The sequence below is a fragment of the Mauremys mutica genome, chromosome 3 (assembly GCF_020497125.1).
Source record: "Mauremys mutica isolate MM-2020 ecotype Southern chromosome 3, ASM2049712v1, whole genome shotgun sequence".
Lineage (NCBI taxonomy): Eukaryota > Metazoa > Chordata > Testudines > Geoemydidae > Mauremys > Mauremys mutica.
Window position 1 is genome coordinate 18504561 of NC_059074.1, and position 19413 is coordinate 18523973.

The following is a 19413-nucleotide window of genomic DNA, read 5'->3' on the forward strand; positions in this document are numbered from 1 at the left end:
TGGAAAGTTCATATATTTGATTGATAGGTAAGAAGAATCTCTCTCTTTCATCCCCACTTTCTATTATTCTTATTTTCACAATACTGACAGGCTGAATGCTCCCACCTTCAATTGGAAAATGTGCAGTATGTCCCCCCCACACTGCAATACTAAATGGTGGCAGATGTTGCTTTATGTCGTCAATTAAGGAAGCCAAAGACACTCATCTTTTCACATGTTTATTGAGTAAACTCTAAGGAAGTGGTAGCAGTAGTTACACTAAAATGTCTTAGGCCTTGGCTACACTGGCGCTTTACAGCACTGCAACTTTCTCGCTCAGGGGTGTGAAAAAACACCCCCCCGAGCGCAGCAAGTTACAGTGCTGTAACGCGCCAGTGTAAACAGTGCCCCAGCACTGTAAGCTAATCCCCTCGGGGAGGTGGAGTACCTGCAGCACTGGGAGAGCTCTCTCCCAGCGCTGGCGCCGCGACCACACTCGCATTTCAAAGCGCTCCCGCGGCAGCGCTGTACAGCTGCAAGTGTAGCCATACCCTTAGAGGACTGAATTGTTTAGATGAGTGTTATTCAACCAGTAGGCTGTGACCCCCACCAAGGACAAATGGGGGAGTTGGAAGGCACTGCAAATTTTTATCACAAATCTAAAGTAAAACTTCCAGAATAACTTCAGGGTGGCCAAAACCTTGAAAGTTAATGAAGTCAATTTAGTTGTATTATGTAGCTTATTGTACTATCATTTTTTTTTACTTTTACTTTTCTAGTAAATGTAATGGGGGGAGATCACAAATATTTTTGACTACAAATAAGGGGTCACCAACCTTAGAAACGCTGGTTTAAGTGATTGGGAAAGCCCTCAGACTCTTACCTCTATGTCACTGATTTTAATCCAGGGTAGATTAATAGTGAGAAAAGGTCATTACAATCTGGTCACTCCAGAGTGGCTCATGTGAAAAGCTGGTGGTCTCCATTCAGATCCCAGTGGACAGGCATCCACATCACATACTGCATTCCACCATCACAAATGGCACCAATGGATACCCTTGCGGGCACCCTCTCCATAAAGCCCACGACTGGATGGTCATTGAGGGTGAACTACTCTCTCGGTCCTCATCGTTGATATACTGATCTTGGCAATAGGATGCAATGACAACATGCCGTGAGATGGTGCCTTTCATTCTCAAGGCTCCCAAAACCATTTACAGTCTGACAAACTGTATAGGAATCATTTCACTCACCGCTGAAATGCAGCCTCCTCTGAGTGAAACACAGCAGCTATTAACAGAGCATGACACCACTGCACAACAATTTAAGCCAGGAACTTCATAAAGATAGTGCATCCAACTGAAACTGCAGGGGGAAGAGAATGCATTTGTCCAAACTGGAATTTGGCCAAGACACTGAGGGTAACAGCTATTCTTACAAAAAATAAATAAAAATGAAATGGATCAGATCTGACGCAGAGGGAAGGCTACAACTTTGTGACTCATCAAATGGCATTTCCTGCCGCACCTAGGAAACCCAGCCAACTACCAACAATACCTGACCATGCTTAGCTTACAAAATCTACCAGGATTGCAGCACAGCATTTCATGACTGCAGTAGTAAAGTAGTTTTGCTTAGAAACTCGGAGGCTTGTAACATAGACCTACCACAGCAATATGGAGGGACGGGGAAGAACCCCTGAGTATTGTAGATGGTTAATATTATAGCCAAGCATCCACAGCAGGTCAACTAAATGCACTTGGAGCCAGGCTGTTATCCCACCAGAGAGTGGATGCCAATGCACGGGAAAGAAATGGAGTGAGAAAAAGGTTGGCAATGGAAAGATTCAATTGAATTATTAGAAAATCCCATTAGTTTGTGGTTGAACAGAGGCAAGACGTCATAGAGTTTAAAGCCAGAAGGGACCACTAGATTATCTACTCTGAGCTTCTGTATGGCTCAGGCCACCAACCAGAGTGCAACCAGAACCACACACCAATCCAACAACTGAAGTGAGCCCAAAGTACTCTAACCCACAGGACTGGACTGCAGTGTGCCGGAAGCCAAGGTGCACCAGTGCTGAGGCCACCACAATGGCAGGGAAATGATCAAGTGAGATGTGCTCAGATAATCCTGGCAAATGACCTGCAACCCATGCTGCAGAGCAGTGTTTCCCAAACTTGGGATGCCGCTTGCCCCTGGCAGGCCGGGCCGGTTTGTTTACCTGCCCCGTCCGCAGGTCCGGCCGATCGCGGCTCCCACTGGCCATGGTTCACTGCTCCAGGCCAATAGGAGCTGCTGGAAGCGGTGGCCAGTATGTCCCTCAGCCCACGCCGCTTCCAGCAGCTCCTATTGGCCTGGAGCGGTGAACCACGGCCAGTGGGAGCTGCGATTGGCCAGACTTATGGAGGCAGCAGGTAAACAAACCAGCCCGGCCCGCCAGGGGCTTTCCCTACACAAGGCGTCCCGAGTTTGGGAAACACTGCTGCAGAGGAAGGAAAACAAAACACACAAACAAAAAACCAAGGTCACTGACAATATAAAATACTCCAATTTCCAGGCATGTATTTTGAGGCAGTTTTGTACTTGTAATGGATTTTTAATGATTTTCTAAAATGCTGCACACAGCATTCAAGCATACAGATTGGCATAGCGCATCGGACCAGCGGTTCGCCTAGTCCCATATTCTGTTTCGGACAGTGCTCAACACTAGATGCTTCTGAGGAAGTTATGAATCTCCACCCCAAAGTGGGCAAGTATGGAAAAACCTGCCCACAAGGGAAGTTTTTTTCCTAACCATTTTAGAAGCTGGTTTGTTCTCTGAAGCATGAGTTGAGATCGCTTCCTAACTCGTGGATTTTTCTTTTGTAATCTTATCCAATAGGAAAACATGCTCATTTATTATCTACGAAAATGCCCAATCCCTTTTTGATTTCTGCTAAGCTTGTGACATAATGATATCTTGTGGCAGTGAGTTCCATAGGCTATTTCTTTTTATTATTAATACATTTACTGCCTTTCAATTTAATCAAAAGCCAAAGGCAGAAAGCACAAAATCCCTCCCAGCCTCTGCTTTTCATGTATAAGAACTAAGGACAATCACAGTTTCTCTGCTTGACAGAGTACAGGCTTGTTCATTCCATGCATCTCCCAGGGGCACAATTTACCTGAGAGGTGGCATGGAGGAATCCAGACCATCGCCCCACCCTCCTTTGAACAGCAGCATACAGAGGAGTGGTGCGAAGCTGCACATTTCATCCATGTGCTGAGGAGGAGAGGACATGATCTTTTGAGGCACAATCCCTCCCAGCACTCCCCTTGGGGAAGGATGGTGCAGCTCTGCACTGCCCCCACACATGACAGAAGCTAGATGCCACAATTTAGCCCAAAATCTAGATGGAGTTAAGAAGAGAGTATGAAATACGCTAAAGGAGGTGGAAAATGAGATCTGTATGGAAGGGTTCAGCAAAATGTGCCAGTTAACCTGTGGAACTCCTTGCCAGAGGATGTTGTGAAGGTCAAGATTATAACAGGGTTCAAAAAAGAACTAGATGAGTTCATGGAGGATAGGTCCATCAATGGCTATTAGCCAGGATGGGTAAGGATGGTGCCCTTAGCCTCTGTTTGCCAGAAACTGGGAATGGGTGACGGGATGGATCACTTGATTACTTGTTCTGTTCATTCCCTCTGAGGCACCTGGCATTGGCTAATGTCAGAAGACAGGATACTGGGCTAGATGGATCTTTGGTCTGACCCAATATGGCCGTTCTTACATTCAGTCCACATATAAAATGCTCCATAACTGTCTTCAAATACATACAGAGATGTTATAAAGAGAACAGGGAACAGTTAATCTCTTTAGTCAAGCCAGACAGATCCTGAAATTATGTGGGCAGAAGCTGCAGCAGTGAAAATATTAGGAAACATTTATAAATGTAAGGACATTTAGGCACTGGAACAAGCTGTCAATGCAGTTTGTGGAATCACCAGCGCTGAAGCTATTCATGCTGAATTTGACATCCTTCTATTAGGGATGATATATACAGAGTTAAATCATTCCTGCCATGATGCAACTCTCTCCTACCCCAAATGAGCCCATGTTAAATGTGATGTGTAATGGAGTGACACACTTTGTAACTTAAAACAACATATACTGTAGTATAACTGGTAAAGTATCCTAAAACAGACATGCCAAAGAACATTGCTAGCATGGGAGAAAAGGTATCTCTGAGTAACCCAAGCAGACAACAGCAATAAGCTCCTGCATAACAAAGCAAGCCCAGGATAAATGATGTCTTTCACGTTGTCCCTTTCATTATAAAGGATCCCAAAGCACTCTGCTAAAACTGATATACGTGCTCTACACAGAGATCACTAAAAAGCAGCTGCTGAAAAGTCAATGGGAGTTCAGTGCCTAACTGCCCTTTGTGCCTTTGAAAATCAAACCCTCAAACCCACATCACAGAGTGAAGTAACTGCTCTGAGTGCTGCGGATCTCTGAGCTGATAAAAGCGAGAGGACTCCTTCCCTAAGGCTGTGAGGAGGAGCAGAGATGGCCTGCAGTTGCTAAGAACTGACGTAAGCTCCACGACACTAGAATCCTCTTCTGTGCGAATGGGAAGGCTCAATGGACCCGTGCAGCAGTGTATCCTCCAGATACATACATCAGTGGAGCCTTCAGTCCCTGGTCTCTCTCCTTGTGCAGGCCCACTGAGTATGAATGCCCCAGGAGTGCCTACAGAGACAGGCTGCATGGTGTGCTGGGCTGTAGAATGTCACTGGCAGACTCCTCATATCCTGCCCAAACCCACATGCATCCAACTGATCTGCTTTCAGTTAGCACACATAGGCCATACAAATAAATTCTGATGCCCTTTAATCCTGCTGAAGAGCTCCGCATTCTGCAATAGGGTTGCCAGGTGTCCAGTTTTCGATTGGAATGCCTGCTCAAAAAGGGACCCTGGTGGCTCCGGTCAGCACCGCTGACGGTGTCGTTAAAAGTCCAGTCAACAGTGCAGCAGGGCTAAGGTAGGCTCCTTGCCTGCCATGGCTCCATGCGGCTTCCAGAAGCAGTAGTATGTCCCCTCTCTGGCTCCTATGCGTACGGGCAGCCAGAGGGCTCCGCATGCTGCCCCTCACCTCAGGTGCCATCTCAGCAGCTCCCATTGGCTGGGAACTGTGGCCAATAGGAGCTGTGGGGGCGTCTCCTGTGGACCGGGCAGTGTGCAGATCCCCCTGAGCTCGCCTCTACATAGGAGCTGGAGTGGGGACATGCTGCTGCTTCCAGGAGCTGCTTGAGGTAAGTGCCACACAGAGCCAGCACCCCTGACCCCTCCTGAGCTCCAACCCCCTGCCCCAGCCCTGATCCCCCTCCTGCCCTCCAAACCCCTCAGCCCCAGCCCAGAGCCCCCTCCTTCATCCCAAATCCCTAATTCATGGCCCTACCCCAGAGCCTGCATCCCCAGATGGAGCCCTCACCCCCTCCCACACTCCAACCCCTGCCCCAGCCTGCTCCTGCATCCCAAATCCCTCATCCACGGACCCACACCAGAGCTCACACCTCCAGCTGGAACCCTCACTCCCCCCGCACAGCAATTCCCTGTCCCAGCCCAGAGCCCCCTCCTGCACCCTGAACCTGTCATTTCTGGCCCTACCCTGGAACCTGCACCCCCCAGCCCAGAGCCCATACCCCCTCCCCCATCCCAACCTCCTGCCTCAGCCCAGAGCCCCCTCCCATACTCTGAACCCCTCAGCTCCACCCCACATCCCAAAGCACCCTCCTACACCACAAGCTGAAGCCCACACTCCCAGCCGGAGCCCTCGGAGAACGGGCAGGGCAGAGTCTCAGAGGAGGGTGGGGTGGGGGGCGGGGCAAGGGTGATTAGTTTTGTGTGAGTAGAAAGTTGGCAGCCCTTTTCTGCAAGTAGTCACACTCAATCAATGGGTGAAATTCCAGCCCCACTGAAGTCAATAACAAAACTCTAATTGACACCAGTCGGGCTAGAATTTCACCCAATAGATCTATTTATGGCATAAAGTGTTCCTAAGCATGAATAAGGGTATCAGAGCTTGGCACTCAGTCATACAGTTTATTGTATATAAGCATTATTACGGTGTTAACCTTTTTGCACAACATTGCATATATACAATGAAATAATTTTATTCGGGACCACGTAAGAAGCCATAAATGTTGCTTTTTATGACATTTTATTTTTCACAAAATGGCTGCTTTTGCAATTAGCCATGCAAAAATTGCACTGTTTTAAATTATTATCTGAATATGTATCATTGAACAAAATTCTCATACTTTGAAAAATCTGAGGAGTTGGCTCAAAAATCAGAACTTTTCAGAGTGGAAATTGCTACATTTTAAAATTCCCACGTTATCTGATTCTTGAGCCAACCCTGCAAAACCCCACAAGATTTTTGTACCCATCTTTGCAAGTTTCCAAACAAATGCATAAACCTTGAATACAGATATTTTCTAGTATTGGGGCCAATATTTGCACAGCTCAATGGAAATCTTGATTATGAGGCTTCAGAGCTACAGCATTTAAAATCACAACTTCAGTTAATTCCTAAGGAATTGAACATAAGAACATAAGAATGGCCCTACTGGGTCAGACCTAAGGTCCATCTAGCCCAGTATCCTGTCTACCGACAGTGGCCAGTGCCAGTTGCCCCAGAGGGAATGAACAGAACAGGTAATCATCAAATGATCCATTCCCTGTCGCTCATTTCCAGCTTCTGGCAAACAGAGGCTAGGGACACCATTCCTGCCACCTTGGGTAATAACCATTGATGGACCTATCCTTCATGAACCCTGTTATGGTCTTGGCCTTCACAACATCCTCTGGCAAGGAGTTCCAGAGGTTGACTGAACATAATAGCTTAACTACATGAGGGCGGGCCTCTTATTTCTATGGGTGTGCTCAATAGCTGCTAGAACATCTAGAAGATGTTCATGTCATATGAAAGTCAAGCTGGGTTTGCTTGGGTCCTGCATCAAAAGGACAAAAACAAGGTGATTGGTGCTTCTTGCAATAGTATTTATAAGTTTTGGTTGTGCTCAGAAAGTCTATTGCTTGAAACAAAGTTAAAAAATACTGTGGTATTTCAGGTATAGATAAACTACAGATCATATGCATTTAAGCCCTCTGATTTACATATGGGATTTTAAATGGTTTTAGAGGCCTCTTTTGCACTAGGGCTTTTTCCTAATACTTCCCATCACACATCTATTGGTGGTAGCACAAGTCTAGACAAGGCGCTCACCAGAGTTTAACAACTGGGTAGTTTTGACCTGCTCTGAGAAAGATTAGGCAACATGATGTTTAAAACAATAGCAGCTTCCTGGAGTCGTGGCATCACTTGTGCTCCCCTTTTGCTGCCACTGGAGGAAGCTAATGGTAGCAATGGGGTGACATTTTAGGGGGAAAAACACCGCTAGTTTAGGGGGAAAAACACAGCCCTGATGTGTATCCCGAGATTTCTTCCTCTGCCCTCAGGCATGGAGTAATGGACGCTTATGGTATACCGCTCCATAAAGCTTTTGTGCCTCCTCCTTCTATTAATTGTTACATTATTTATTTGTATTATAGTAGCCTAGAGGCCCATCTGAGATCAGGGCCCCATTTTGCTAGCTGTGAACAAACACAGAGTAAGAAATAGCCTCCTGCCCTGGAGATCTTACAAGCTACGTGGATGAGACATGTGAAGGGTGAGAGGGGACACATTCTTTCAATCCAGTTTGGTGTTGGCTGAGTAGTACAGGTGCTTAGCTACCAGTCAGGGGTTCATATCTCACTCACTCTCATTCAGAAAGGCCTCCTGAAAATGGATACCTGATCCGTTGGGTTGAAAAAGTCCAAAGTAGACAGACATGCTGCTAGCCACATCCCTCCCTTGTGTGCCATTGGCTACAGAAACTGACGTGCCTTAACTACGTCAGCCTGATGAACTGAATGCAGCTCAGTGTGGACTCTGACACTCCCTAAGAAACAGTGATACTTCCTAGTACAATGAGTGTAATGACACTGTTATTATATTGCAGTTATAGGTTTTGATACTACCTATAATTGCCACTAATCTATATAACGTTATACGACTGAGAATAAGTACCTTGTAAAACAATGCAGTTAATATATGTGAATTTCAAAAACACAGGGTCAGATCCTGAGCTGCTGCAAATTGGTGTAGCTTCATTAGAGCAATCTGGTCCATATGCATTAAGACTAACAAGAGGGAGGTAAAATGACTCAGTTATGTCCTTAACCATCTGGTTATATTAATTTGTGATCATTAGATGTGGAAAAGCATACCTCTGGCATGCATATAACAATTTTGAAATTGTGTTGTGAGTTATCAACCTAAATCCTAAAAGGAAAATGTGAAAATCTAACTGAACGTTGTTTCGGCACACAACAGGTGCCTGATGTTTTGACTACCTAGCCTTAAATGACAGGTTTCAGAGTAGCAGCCGTGTTAGTCTGTATCTGCAAAAAGAACAGGAGCACTTGCGGCACCTTATAGTCTCTAAGGTGCCACAAGTACTCCTAGCCTTAAATATCCATCTATTAGCGATTTTCTGGTGCAATGGTCCATAAAGAAATCACCCTTATGACAAACTACACTCCAGATTTGTAGGAAATTGATAAAATCAGAGACAATCCAGAATCCTGACTATTGGGATAGCTCTTCTGGTGCCTTATCCCCAAGTATTCAACGCTCAGTCAAACTAGCCCCCTGTTACTGTAGACAGGGGCAGCTCCAGGCCCCAGCCTGCCAAGCGCTTGCCTGCGGGAGAGTCCGCTGGTCCCGCGGCTTCTGGACCTCCCGCAGGCAAGCCGCCGAACGCAGCCTGCCTGCCGTGCTTGGGGCGGTGAAATGCCTAGGGCCGCCCCTGCCTGTAGAACTGGTAATTGATCGTTCCAAAAGTCACATCACAATCACACCCAAGGCAGAACTGTCCCAAATTCTGGATTCACAAAACTGTGTGTTTCTGCTAGTACTGAACCCAGTGAACAACAACAACAAAAAAGAGCTCTCACCCGTGGGAGGTCTGTCCAATAAACCCAATGTTTCCGAAGTGCCTTTTTATTACAGGGGGAGCTGGTGGTGACTCCTCTATATAGGTTGCCTACCACTTTCCATTGTAAGAGTCTTGCAGTGTTTTTTGAGGAGATCTACCATAGAAATTCAGCAGGCAGAAGGCCCTCAGGCTAGAGAAGCACCTTTTCTTTGTCCCATGAAATTCCATTCAGGTGTGGCTGAGCTATAAACAGTTAACAGCCACCATTTCCCTTCTCCCCTTCGCATGGCTCAGGGAAATCTTGGCAGCCTGCCAGAACGCTGAGTGAACATGAACATTCTAAAGAGTCCAGTCTAGGCTGCCTGCAAAGCAGCAGCAGCAGATACTGCACAGGGAACAGCTGTGAGCTGCCAGCAGGGCCAGTCCACAACATTTTGGCACCTGAGGCAGGGAGCTCAAATGAGGCCCCCGTACCCCCTCGCTTGGGCCAAAACTTTGAAAGGTCTCAATTCTGCCTTCTTCCTGTTCTACTCCTCTCATGGTACTGCTCTGCTACCTACTCCAGTAAAGGAGAACTAACAACTTAAAATGCCTTGTTCAAAAATGTTAAGTAACACTTAACTTCCAAACACTTGAACAGCAAATGTCACTTTTCTTGTCTGCATAGTAAACACTGGCATTTTTAGCTGTTTGAATAATCAAAGTGGTGCCTTCCATGCCTTCTTGGTTGCAAAGGTTTTGAACTGCTTCCTGAAGGTCCACAGTCTGGGCCAGCTCATGCTCTACTGAGATGGTTGCAAGGCCGACCAGCTTCTCCTGTGTCATGTGGAGCGTAGATGTGTTTTTATTAACTTCAGCTTGGAGAAGCAGCGTTCTCCACTGGCAACTATTACAGAAAGTGTTAGAAGTATGCGCAGAGCAACAAAAGCATTTGGAAGGAGGATGGTCATCTTATTTGTGCACATATATTCCAGAACAGCCTTTGGAGTTGATCCTGCTGAAATGTATCTTGAAAGGGCTTTCAGTTCATCACCTAAAATCACTCGCATCAATATTGCACATGTCATTGTGTGTCAACACTGTCTCTAGTGCCCTGCATTGCTGGTGTAGGTCTTCTTCAGGTATAGTGAGGAGTTTTGGAATATCATACAACATCCCAAATATACTGCTGTGTTCCTTGAGCTGCATGAAACATTCTTCAACTGACAGTATTGCACCATCTAGCACCAGGTTAAAGAATTGAACTTTGAATTGTTGTTTGGGTCACTTAAGGGATTATCCCGTGTTTCATAATCAAACTGTCGTCTTCTTCGGTGGCTCTTGTATTCTTGAATGGGTGGGAAAATAGCTTCAGTGTGAAGTTCCTCTGCCAACTTCTGTGCACTCTTCAGAATGTTTTGAAATCCCTCATCTGATGGGTAAGACTGTAGGAATGACTTTGCTTTGTCCAGTTGTTCCATTGCTCCAGATATATCAAGGTCAACACCTTGGAGTCTCTTGCTTACAACATTTATTTCAACAAGTATGTCATGCCACAACACTAAGCCACACAGAAATGTGAAGTTATGTATGTTTCTAGTGATTCCATTTCCCTCTGCCACTGTTCTCCCATGAACAGTTCTAGTCATAACATTATCCTCCATAATGACAACTATGGCATCATCTATCTTCCCAATTTGGTGTTTGATAGGCTTTATCGCCTCCATTCGACTTTCTCATCGTGTGGCACTCAGTGGTTTCAGTGTCAGAGAGGATGTTCCCAGATGTTGCTTCAAAATTTGCCGTCCATGAGTTGATGCAGAGAAAAATACATAGATGCTTTGAACTACATTAAAAAATTCAACAGCCTCACTAGAAGCTGATGCTGCATCACTGACCACCAAGTTCAGTGAATGAGAACTGCATGGGACAAAAAAAGCTCGAGGGTTTAACTCTCGGATCCGTGTCTGCGCTCCTCTGTTCTTTCCTCTCACATTGGCACAATAATTGTAGCCCTGACCTCTCCTGTCAGCTATCGCAATTCCCATATCTTCCAGCTTTTTAAGAATCACATTTGTCATACCAGCTCCTGTAGTATCATCAATGTCAATAAATTCTAGAAAATGCTCTCTGACAGTCTCCATTGCAGCTGCCAGGTCACCTGCACTCTGACTAACTGGAAGATCAGGCATCTCCTCACCACTCACATCCTCACTGGGCTCACCGTGAACATTTGTGTCTATGTATCTCAGGAGAGCTCCTTCCTGCTTAGATAGAAAAGCTTCCTTTGCTTTCTTTCTTTTTCTGAATGCTGCCCCAGAGGGGCATTTTCTTCTTTCACTCATGACTGCTGGTCTGTGCCAGCTATAATGACTCTCAACACTCAATTGAAGGGGACAAATAAGCAGGCTGGTAGCAGGGCCTGAGTGAGGGAAGATATCAGCGTCTTAAGGGCCTAACTGGCTCCTACTACTTCAGTTGACTGCCTGTTCTCCTCAAGTGGGTTCAGGGAAGCAGCAGGAATCAGGAAGCTCCCTGAGAAGCTGGCCTTAATCAGTCCAGGATCCTGGGGGGTGCTAGAGAGATAGATAAGAGGCTCCTTCTCCTCTCTCTCCCTGCAACTCCTGCTGCTTTCTGTTATTCCCTCTCACCTTTTCTCTTGCCTGTCCGTGTGCTGTCCTTCCTCCAGCACAGCACCCCACCATCTCTGTGCATCTAGAGCAGAAAGAATACATATGCACCAGCAGCAGACACAATTTTCTACACTCTGGGTCCTAGTAGTGTCCCTCCACAGCCTGGCACCTGAGGCAGCTGCCTCAGTTTGCCTCATGGTAAGGCCAGCTCTGGCTGCCAGAGCCACTGTAGTGGTAGGAAGTGGTGTGGGGAAGAGTCAGGCTGCACTGGGCTTCTTCCATCAGATTTGTCATATGGCCCCAACATCCCAATTTCCTCCCCTGATGGCTTCATTTGAGGCAGGAGCTGCCCACCTCAGGGGGAGTGAAGAAGAGAACCAGGCTGGGCCAGCCCTCCACTCCCATCTCTTGGACACTACATGTGGCCTCAAAGGTGCATTCCGCCCTCCAGGATAACAACCGTTCCTGCTAACCGTTAATGTTGTTAGTCCTGCAGCTCAAGTGGTGCTCTGTTCTGAAGGGTCAGGGCTGAAACCTTGCTGATGGTGCAGCAGAGCCGCCCGGGGGGGCGGAGGGGGAGGGAAGGGGCAATTTTCCCCAGGCCCCGGAGAGGCCCCCACGAGAGTTTTTCGGGGCCCCTGGAGCAGGGTCCTTCACTCACTCCGGGGCACCCGGAAAACTCTAATGGGGCCCGGGCCCCTGGAACTTCTTCCACTCCGGGACCCACACCGAAGTGCCCCAAAGACCCATGGCAGGGGGTCCTTCCGCCCCGGGACCCACCGCCGAAGTGCCGGGTCTTCAGTGGCAATTCTGCGGCGGGTCCCAGAGCGGAAGGACCCCCCTGCCACCGAATTACTGCTGAAGCGGGGGCCTCCCGGCGCCAAAGACCCCAGGCCCCCTGAATCCTCTGGGTGGCCCTGTGGTGCAGTGTGGGGTGCAATCACAGCTGTACATAATATAATTTCTTTGTATCTTTTTCCTTTAAAAACATCTTAGTAAATTGCATTTAAAAAATCTGTAGAGGGCACCTGACTTCAGGAGCAGGCCTCCATGTGACCTTGGGTAAGTCACAATTCTTGTCTTTCAGTTTATCCCCCTGGAAAAAATAAAAAACTTACCTACTATCTCTCTCGGGGACATGTGAGCATTCATCTAATCATGCCTACGCATCAGTTGGAAATTATTGGATGAAATATACATAAAAAGGTTATTTATTTAGTTCCTCCAAACACAGAGCAAGTACAATGTAATCCTATGGAATATTTCCTTGCAATTTCATAAAGAGCCTTTTTCTGGTAGAAGTGAGCTCTAGAACACTGCAAATAAACATAAAATTACATTTACTCTCTGGCTAGCAAACTAACAGAGTTCTGTCTTCCACCCCAAATGGTAAACCAAGCCACCTCAATCCATTTTGTAACACAATTTCACTCCAGGGTTAGACTTTGTCCCCCTTGTGGCTGCATCATGTAAAGCAATTTATAAGCCTGCCTAAAGCTCAAGCAGTCTCTTGGTTTTAGATCCAGAGAGCTACCAAGCAACTCAAATTCCCGCATGTGCCACCACTTGTGTTATGATCCCCTTCTGTGTTGGTCCTCTTCTGGCTCCGCACCCCGCTCCCAATTCTACACTCTGTCCACCCAAAAGTCTACTCCAATTCCCCTGTCAAGCAGCCTTGATTCTGTCCCCCCTCTCCCACACATACCCCAAGTCACTCTCCTGATCCTCTCCATTTCAGCACCACCAGAGTGCCTGACACTCCCCAATTCCCACTTAGGATCCCTTTTCCCCATCTTTCAGCACCTTCTGCCGTCCCCCTCCTACAGGAAGATGAGAGGGGAAGAACTTTGCCCCTTTACTGCAGGGCTACATGCACACTGCACAGCAGTTGGGTGGCCAGGAAGAAATACATAGCTTCCCCTCCCACTGTGTCCCTCTGGTCTGTGATGTGTCCACACATGGACTTTCACCCAGAGGAGCATTGGGTCCTCAGACACCATCAGAATAGGCACAGCTTAAGAAACAAACTGGAAGAGAATGGAACAGAACATTCTGCCCACAGGCAAGATTTCCTTCAGATCCAAAAGTCAACATGGAGCCTTTTAAGTTGGCCTGCTCGCCTTCCACTGAGACTTAGGATGAGGGGAAACACAAATGTTCAAATACACTGTGCAGTGAGATGACAATGTTTCTCCTTGTTGACCGCACAAAGAAATGAGGTGGCACCATCTCTGTGGATACTGCCTTATCTTCCTCTTCAGCATACTTCCCTAGCCTAGAATCTTGCAATCAAATTGTTAAACAAATGCAATTGAGATATGCTTAAAATACTGCGCTAAAACAAACAATTTCCTTCAAAAATTTGCTCTTTAGCTGAAACTTCTGCCTCATGGTGCGTCCCAAGCAAATCATTGCAGATGGTCTCTAAATTTCACAAGCCGGGTGATTATGTTCTACAGACAGAGACAGGCCCTGTGCTTACAGCCAGGCAGACACGAGGGCTGTAATCACCTCTCTCTCAATCTCATTCATGAACCAAACCATTCCTCCACCTCCCACACAAATGAAAGAGAAAGCTCCACCAAAGAGGATGCTACATATTATTTTCTTTGCCACTCCCTGCAGTCGTTTCTCACTCTTCCCACTGGCCCGCCGTCAAAGACACATCAACAAATATCCATTTTCTATGCTGAGCTGACAAGTTCCCCCTTTGTTTTGTAACAGGGATTGATACAACTGCTGCTCTCCGATTGGCTGAGGTTCCAACTAAGTCATTCACACTTTTAGTTTTGTCTGTTACTTTGTTTTGTTTGGGATTTTCATTTAATGTTTAATTGTTTTGGTAAGGGATGGGTCAGTTTAACAAGATGAAAAGGACCTGGACTTTCACTGAAGGTAAAATCTGCACTTTATACCCTGGGATGTAATTTACAATCCCGTCATTAAATTGCGTTAATCCCACTATTATGAAGATAAAGAATTACCCATCGCGAAGAAGGGGATTCCCAGCAGTGTAGAGTTATATTTTCCATCAGTAATGAAAAATATCCCTGCCGCAGTGACGCTGGAGATACAGATTGTAAATACTCCCAATAATCCCAGGAAAGGTTTGCCACGCAGGCAGTCCTTCATGGAGCTCGAGAGCATAGCAGTCAGTAGAATGAGCATCAGGCTCACTAAGATCTTGCCCTTGGCCAAGAGGCTGCTCTTGTGGAAGTCCTTCCAAAGACTAAAGGATGCTAGCGAGTAGAGCTGCAGATCTTGGTGATCCAGCTGCAGCTTGCGCATCAGTTTACAGAATTCACTCTCCCATTTTTCACCAATGAGGGCCTGGGCGACAGAGCCATAGGTTTGGAGGTAGTAGGTGATCTGGATGGCTCTGGCTGACTTCACTCGCTGGTCCTTGCTGTTTGGCACCTCCATGACCCCTCCAAGCTGGTGTCCAATAAAACTGCTCCTTCCATCCTGGAGAGAAAAGTGAAAGAGAAGCATGTGGTCATTAAGAGTTCAAGGGACATAATTTTTTCTCGGTTTTATAAATATACACACTGAAGGCCAGATCAAAGCCCATTGAAGTCAATAGGAGGCTCTCCATTCGCTTCCTTGGGCTTTAGGTCAGGCCCCTGCTGCTGTGCAACGACTCTGTGTTATTTAATCATAGTAGACCCATTTGCCATTCCGTGCTGCAGTCAAGGGGCTGCCAGAATATTCATCAGAGACTCAGATATTTGAGGACTAACATGTAACATGCAAGCTCCTCACTCACAGAAGCTGATGATAGCTTTTCCAGATTGAAAACAACCACCAACAACAAAATTTCCAGTCACTGGAGTACGACAAATTTGAAAAGATCAATTTCTGGGACATCTGTGATGTCCTGCCACTGTGACATTGCTCTTAAAAATAAATAGAAATGTTTACAGAAAAGTAGGTCCTGATTCTGATTTCAGTTACCCAGATGTACATCTGGAGTGACTACACTGAGCTTAGTACAATTACTCTAGGTTTACACTGGTGTAATTGAGATCAGAATCTGTAAATTTATTTACATCAGTGTAACCCAAATCAGAATCTCTACTTTAGTCCATAATGTTGGAGAGTCCCTTTTTGTGTTATGAAAGTATGGGCCTTATTCTGGTCTCTTATTCCAGGGTAAATCAGGAGGTCAGTGGAGTCACACTACTGTAAAACTGGTGTAAGTGTGATCAGAATCAGGTCCCATGTATTGAAAACTGATTTATTTCATATACAGTCATCTTGCCAAGCTCATACGCTTCCATTCTTACCATCAAAGACTTCTGAAAGATCTCTAGCAATGGGTTATTCCAAAGGACCCTGTTCCTGCACAATGGCAAACTTCCATTGACTTCACTGGGGAATGGATACAGTCCTAAATGCAGACTCAGGATGCATTAGAAGGGTGGATTTGACAAGGTCCCAGCATTAATAATCTAGTTCATTAAGTATCAGAGGGGTAGCTGTGTTAGTCTGGATCTGTAAAAGCAGCAAAGAGTCCTGTGGCACCTTATAGACTAACGGATGTATTGGAGTGCATCCGACAAAGTGGGTATTCACCCACCAAAGCTCATGCTCCAATACATGTGTTAGTCTGTAAGGTGCCACAGAACTCTTTGCTGCTAGTTCATTAAGAAGACTCTAAATTTCTGCAAGGTAGCAAATAACACTTTTTTAAAAGTGCCTACACATTTATAAACTTGAATGAGAGATTTTTAATTTTGTTTCTATCATATCTAAAACAAATATAAAAATCTAAAGCAACTAAGACACAAGACAAGTTAGAATTATAGCAGTCAGAACCACAAGCTATATAACTGGTTTCAGAGTAGCAGCCGTGTTAGTCTGTATCCGAAAAAGAACAGGAGTACATGTGGTACCTTAGAGACTAATAAATTTATTTGAGCATAAGCTTTTGTGGGCTACAGCATCCGATGAAGTGGGCTGTAGCCCACAAAAGCTTATGCTCAAATAAATTTGTTAGTCTCTAAGGTGCCACAAGTACTTCTGTTCTTTAAGCTATAGAACTATTATCTGGATGCTTCAGAGCATGAGCTGATCAATAGCTTAGCTCAGGAAGCTACTCCTTCCCACCCACCTATGCGGCAGCAAATGGCGAGGTACATTATGGGGGATTTTCAGCTTCTAAGGCAGTGGTGGGCAAGCCGCTGGCAGGCCGCCAGACTGTTTGTGTACATTTGCACGGCCACCCGCAGCTCCCAGTGGCCGTGGTTCACCACTTCCCACAGGTCCCATTGGCCAGGAATGGCGAACTGTGGCCACTGGGAGCTGCGGGCGGCCATGCAAATGTACACAAACAGTGTAGCGGCCTGCCAGTAGCTTGCCCTGATGGGCCACCTGTGGGCCGCCGTTGCCCACCACTGTTCTAAAGCACCTAATAGAAGCCACTTCCAGCAGCAATGGGGCTACATATAGGAATCACTGAGAGAGAGTCTATGGCCTGTTCTATGCAGGCAGTCGACTAGATGAGCATAACAGTTCTTTCTGTCCCCTATAAAAATCAATCACTCAATCAATGAAGCAAGAGAGCAGACTTCTGAACCAAAGGTGTGTTCCAGGATGGCTGCTCCTACATTCAATAAATATCAGGAATTCAGAGATAAGGCTGAAATTCAGTCACATACCTTCTTGTGCCTGTGGTATGCAGAGGACGTAGTCCTGCAGCAGAGAACCTTCTAACAGGGCATGGCCATGTGGCAGGGACTCAGATTGCAATCACATGCCAGCTTCTAAAATCACCCAAGGCCATCCTTACAAATGTGGGATGGCAGGACACAAAGGAGCAAGATAAGGCAGCTGTTTCAGTCTTGACTCTGAATATCCTTGTTTATATCATTTCAGATCAGATGTTTAATGCTATTTTATTTTTACTTTTTTGAGGAGGATGATACTCAGCATTCACAAACAACCACATTGAGTAAGTTTCCAAAGTGATATTTAAGGAGTTAGCAATGCAGATCCCATTAACATCAGATGAGCCAGCACACTTAAAATCTTTCTTGCACCACTTAAAAAATTTAAGGACAAATGTCATACATGATAATATATATGCTGTGTTGATATGAAAATGTTTCCTGTCACAGCAGGACACTCCAGCAGCACAACCTAAAACAGCTACCAAAGACAATGTATTATAATTCAGATCCCATTGATTTACTATGCAGCATGCACTGCAAGGTTACTGGAAACTTTTGGATAGCCATCTTTCAGTGAAAGGTAGCATTTTGAAAGAAGAAACAGAACAGGCACAAATAAATCATCTCATATAGTATCTTCCATAAAATGGAAGATAATGGCTATTTGTTACATTAATGTACTGTAGGATATCCCAGCCCATATGTCATCAAAATATAGAGAGCTCCTTCAGATGGAATCATGGAGATTAGAGCTGGTGAAAATCTTTAAAGGCAGCCTGTTCATCTCCTCCTTGACAATGCAAGACTGTTTCATATAGAATCAAGTGTTTGACCCTCTCTACTTTTAAATGATGCAAACAATGAGGCTTCCATCGTTGCCCTTGGGAAATGGTTCCACATTTTAATATGCTTCATTATTATTATTTATTTGTATTCTGGTACTGCCTCTATGCCCCAGGTGAGATCAGGGTTCCATTGAACAAGGCACTGTCTGAACACATAGTAAGAGAGAGCCATTACTTAAAGTCTCAAGAAAAGGTGGGTGGAGGGGGAAGGCAATATTGTTATACCCATTTTATAGATGGTGAACAGAGGCAGAGAGTTTAAGTGACTTGCTCAAATTTATACAGGAAGTCTATGGCAAAGATAGGTCTTGAACCCAGATCTCTTGAGTATTACCCCGACTCTTTAACCATCCTTCTAAAAGCCATTGTTATTATATATTTCTGACATGCACCTACATTATGATATTCCTAATTTCATACCAGCTGTTTGTAGTTTCAGACTATAATTCCCCCACATAGATTATTTTACATTTATCAGGACACATTCAATTGCTATTTCTTGCTCATATTGCTCATGAAAATAAAAAGAATACTTGGTGGTTGTGTAGCACTTTCTACCCAGGGATCTCAAAGTGCTTTACAGAGGGAGATAAGTATTATTAGCCCTGCTTTACTGATGGGGAAAAAGGCACAGAGGTTGAAATTGTCTTTCCCAAGGTCACTGGCAGGGCTGGAAATAGAACCCAGATCTCCTGATGCCCAGGCCAGGGCCCTGTCCACTTTTCTCTCATCTTTTGACCCTCTTTAGGCATCATTTCTCCTTTCTCCAGCTCCTCCGAAGCCCTTCTGAAGCTGAGGAGGGGGAACGCTGGAGGAGTGAGACAGGGGTGATGGACACATTCTCTGGCTTTGTCTGCCTGCACCTCCAAACCCCTGGGACTTTAGCAGGTAGGTTTATGCTGACCCTGTCTCAGAGGTGTCTGTGGGTCAGAACTCCTTGCTTGATCTTCAGGGGGAAATCACTCATGCCCCTAAAGCAAGAATTCAAAGGAAACTCAGCAAATACAATGAGTGAGACAATGGGGTGTTTTGTAAGTAATTAAAATATAGGATGGGCTCAAGAATGATTTTTAATGATTTCGTTGTTATCTTCTATGTAGGTCATGCTGTCTGCGTTGAAGTTTTGAGAGAGAAACCAGTTCACGGCATCTTTTATAAATTTATTAAAAAGAATAAGTAAGCAGTTCTAGAACAAGCGAAATAAGTCACTAGCTAATCTAACAGTTTTCCTAACCTAATTTACAGTGGTACAATGCAACAATCAAATTAAGGTT

The 19413-nt window shown here is 45.5% G+C and overlaps 1 protein-coding gene across 21 annotated transcripts in view; it reads right to left on the minus strand.

Annotated features, from left to right (window-relative positions):
• The window catches only part of PTCHD4 (patched domain containing 4), a 265479-nt gene that overhangs the window by 63746 nt on the left and 182320 nt on the right, over positions 1–19413 (minus strand). For all 21 annotated transcript variants that reach the window (XM_045008863.1, XM_045008853.1, XM_045008851.1 and 18 more), the window contains one exon: positions 14607–15087. In XM_045008863.1, the coding sequence (XP_044864798.1) occupies positions 14607–15045 (439 nt within the window). In that variant the 5' untranslated portion in view covers positions 15046–15087. The remainder of the gene's footprint in view (positions 1–14606; positions 15088–19413) is intronic.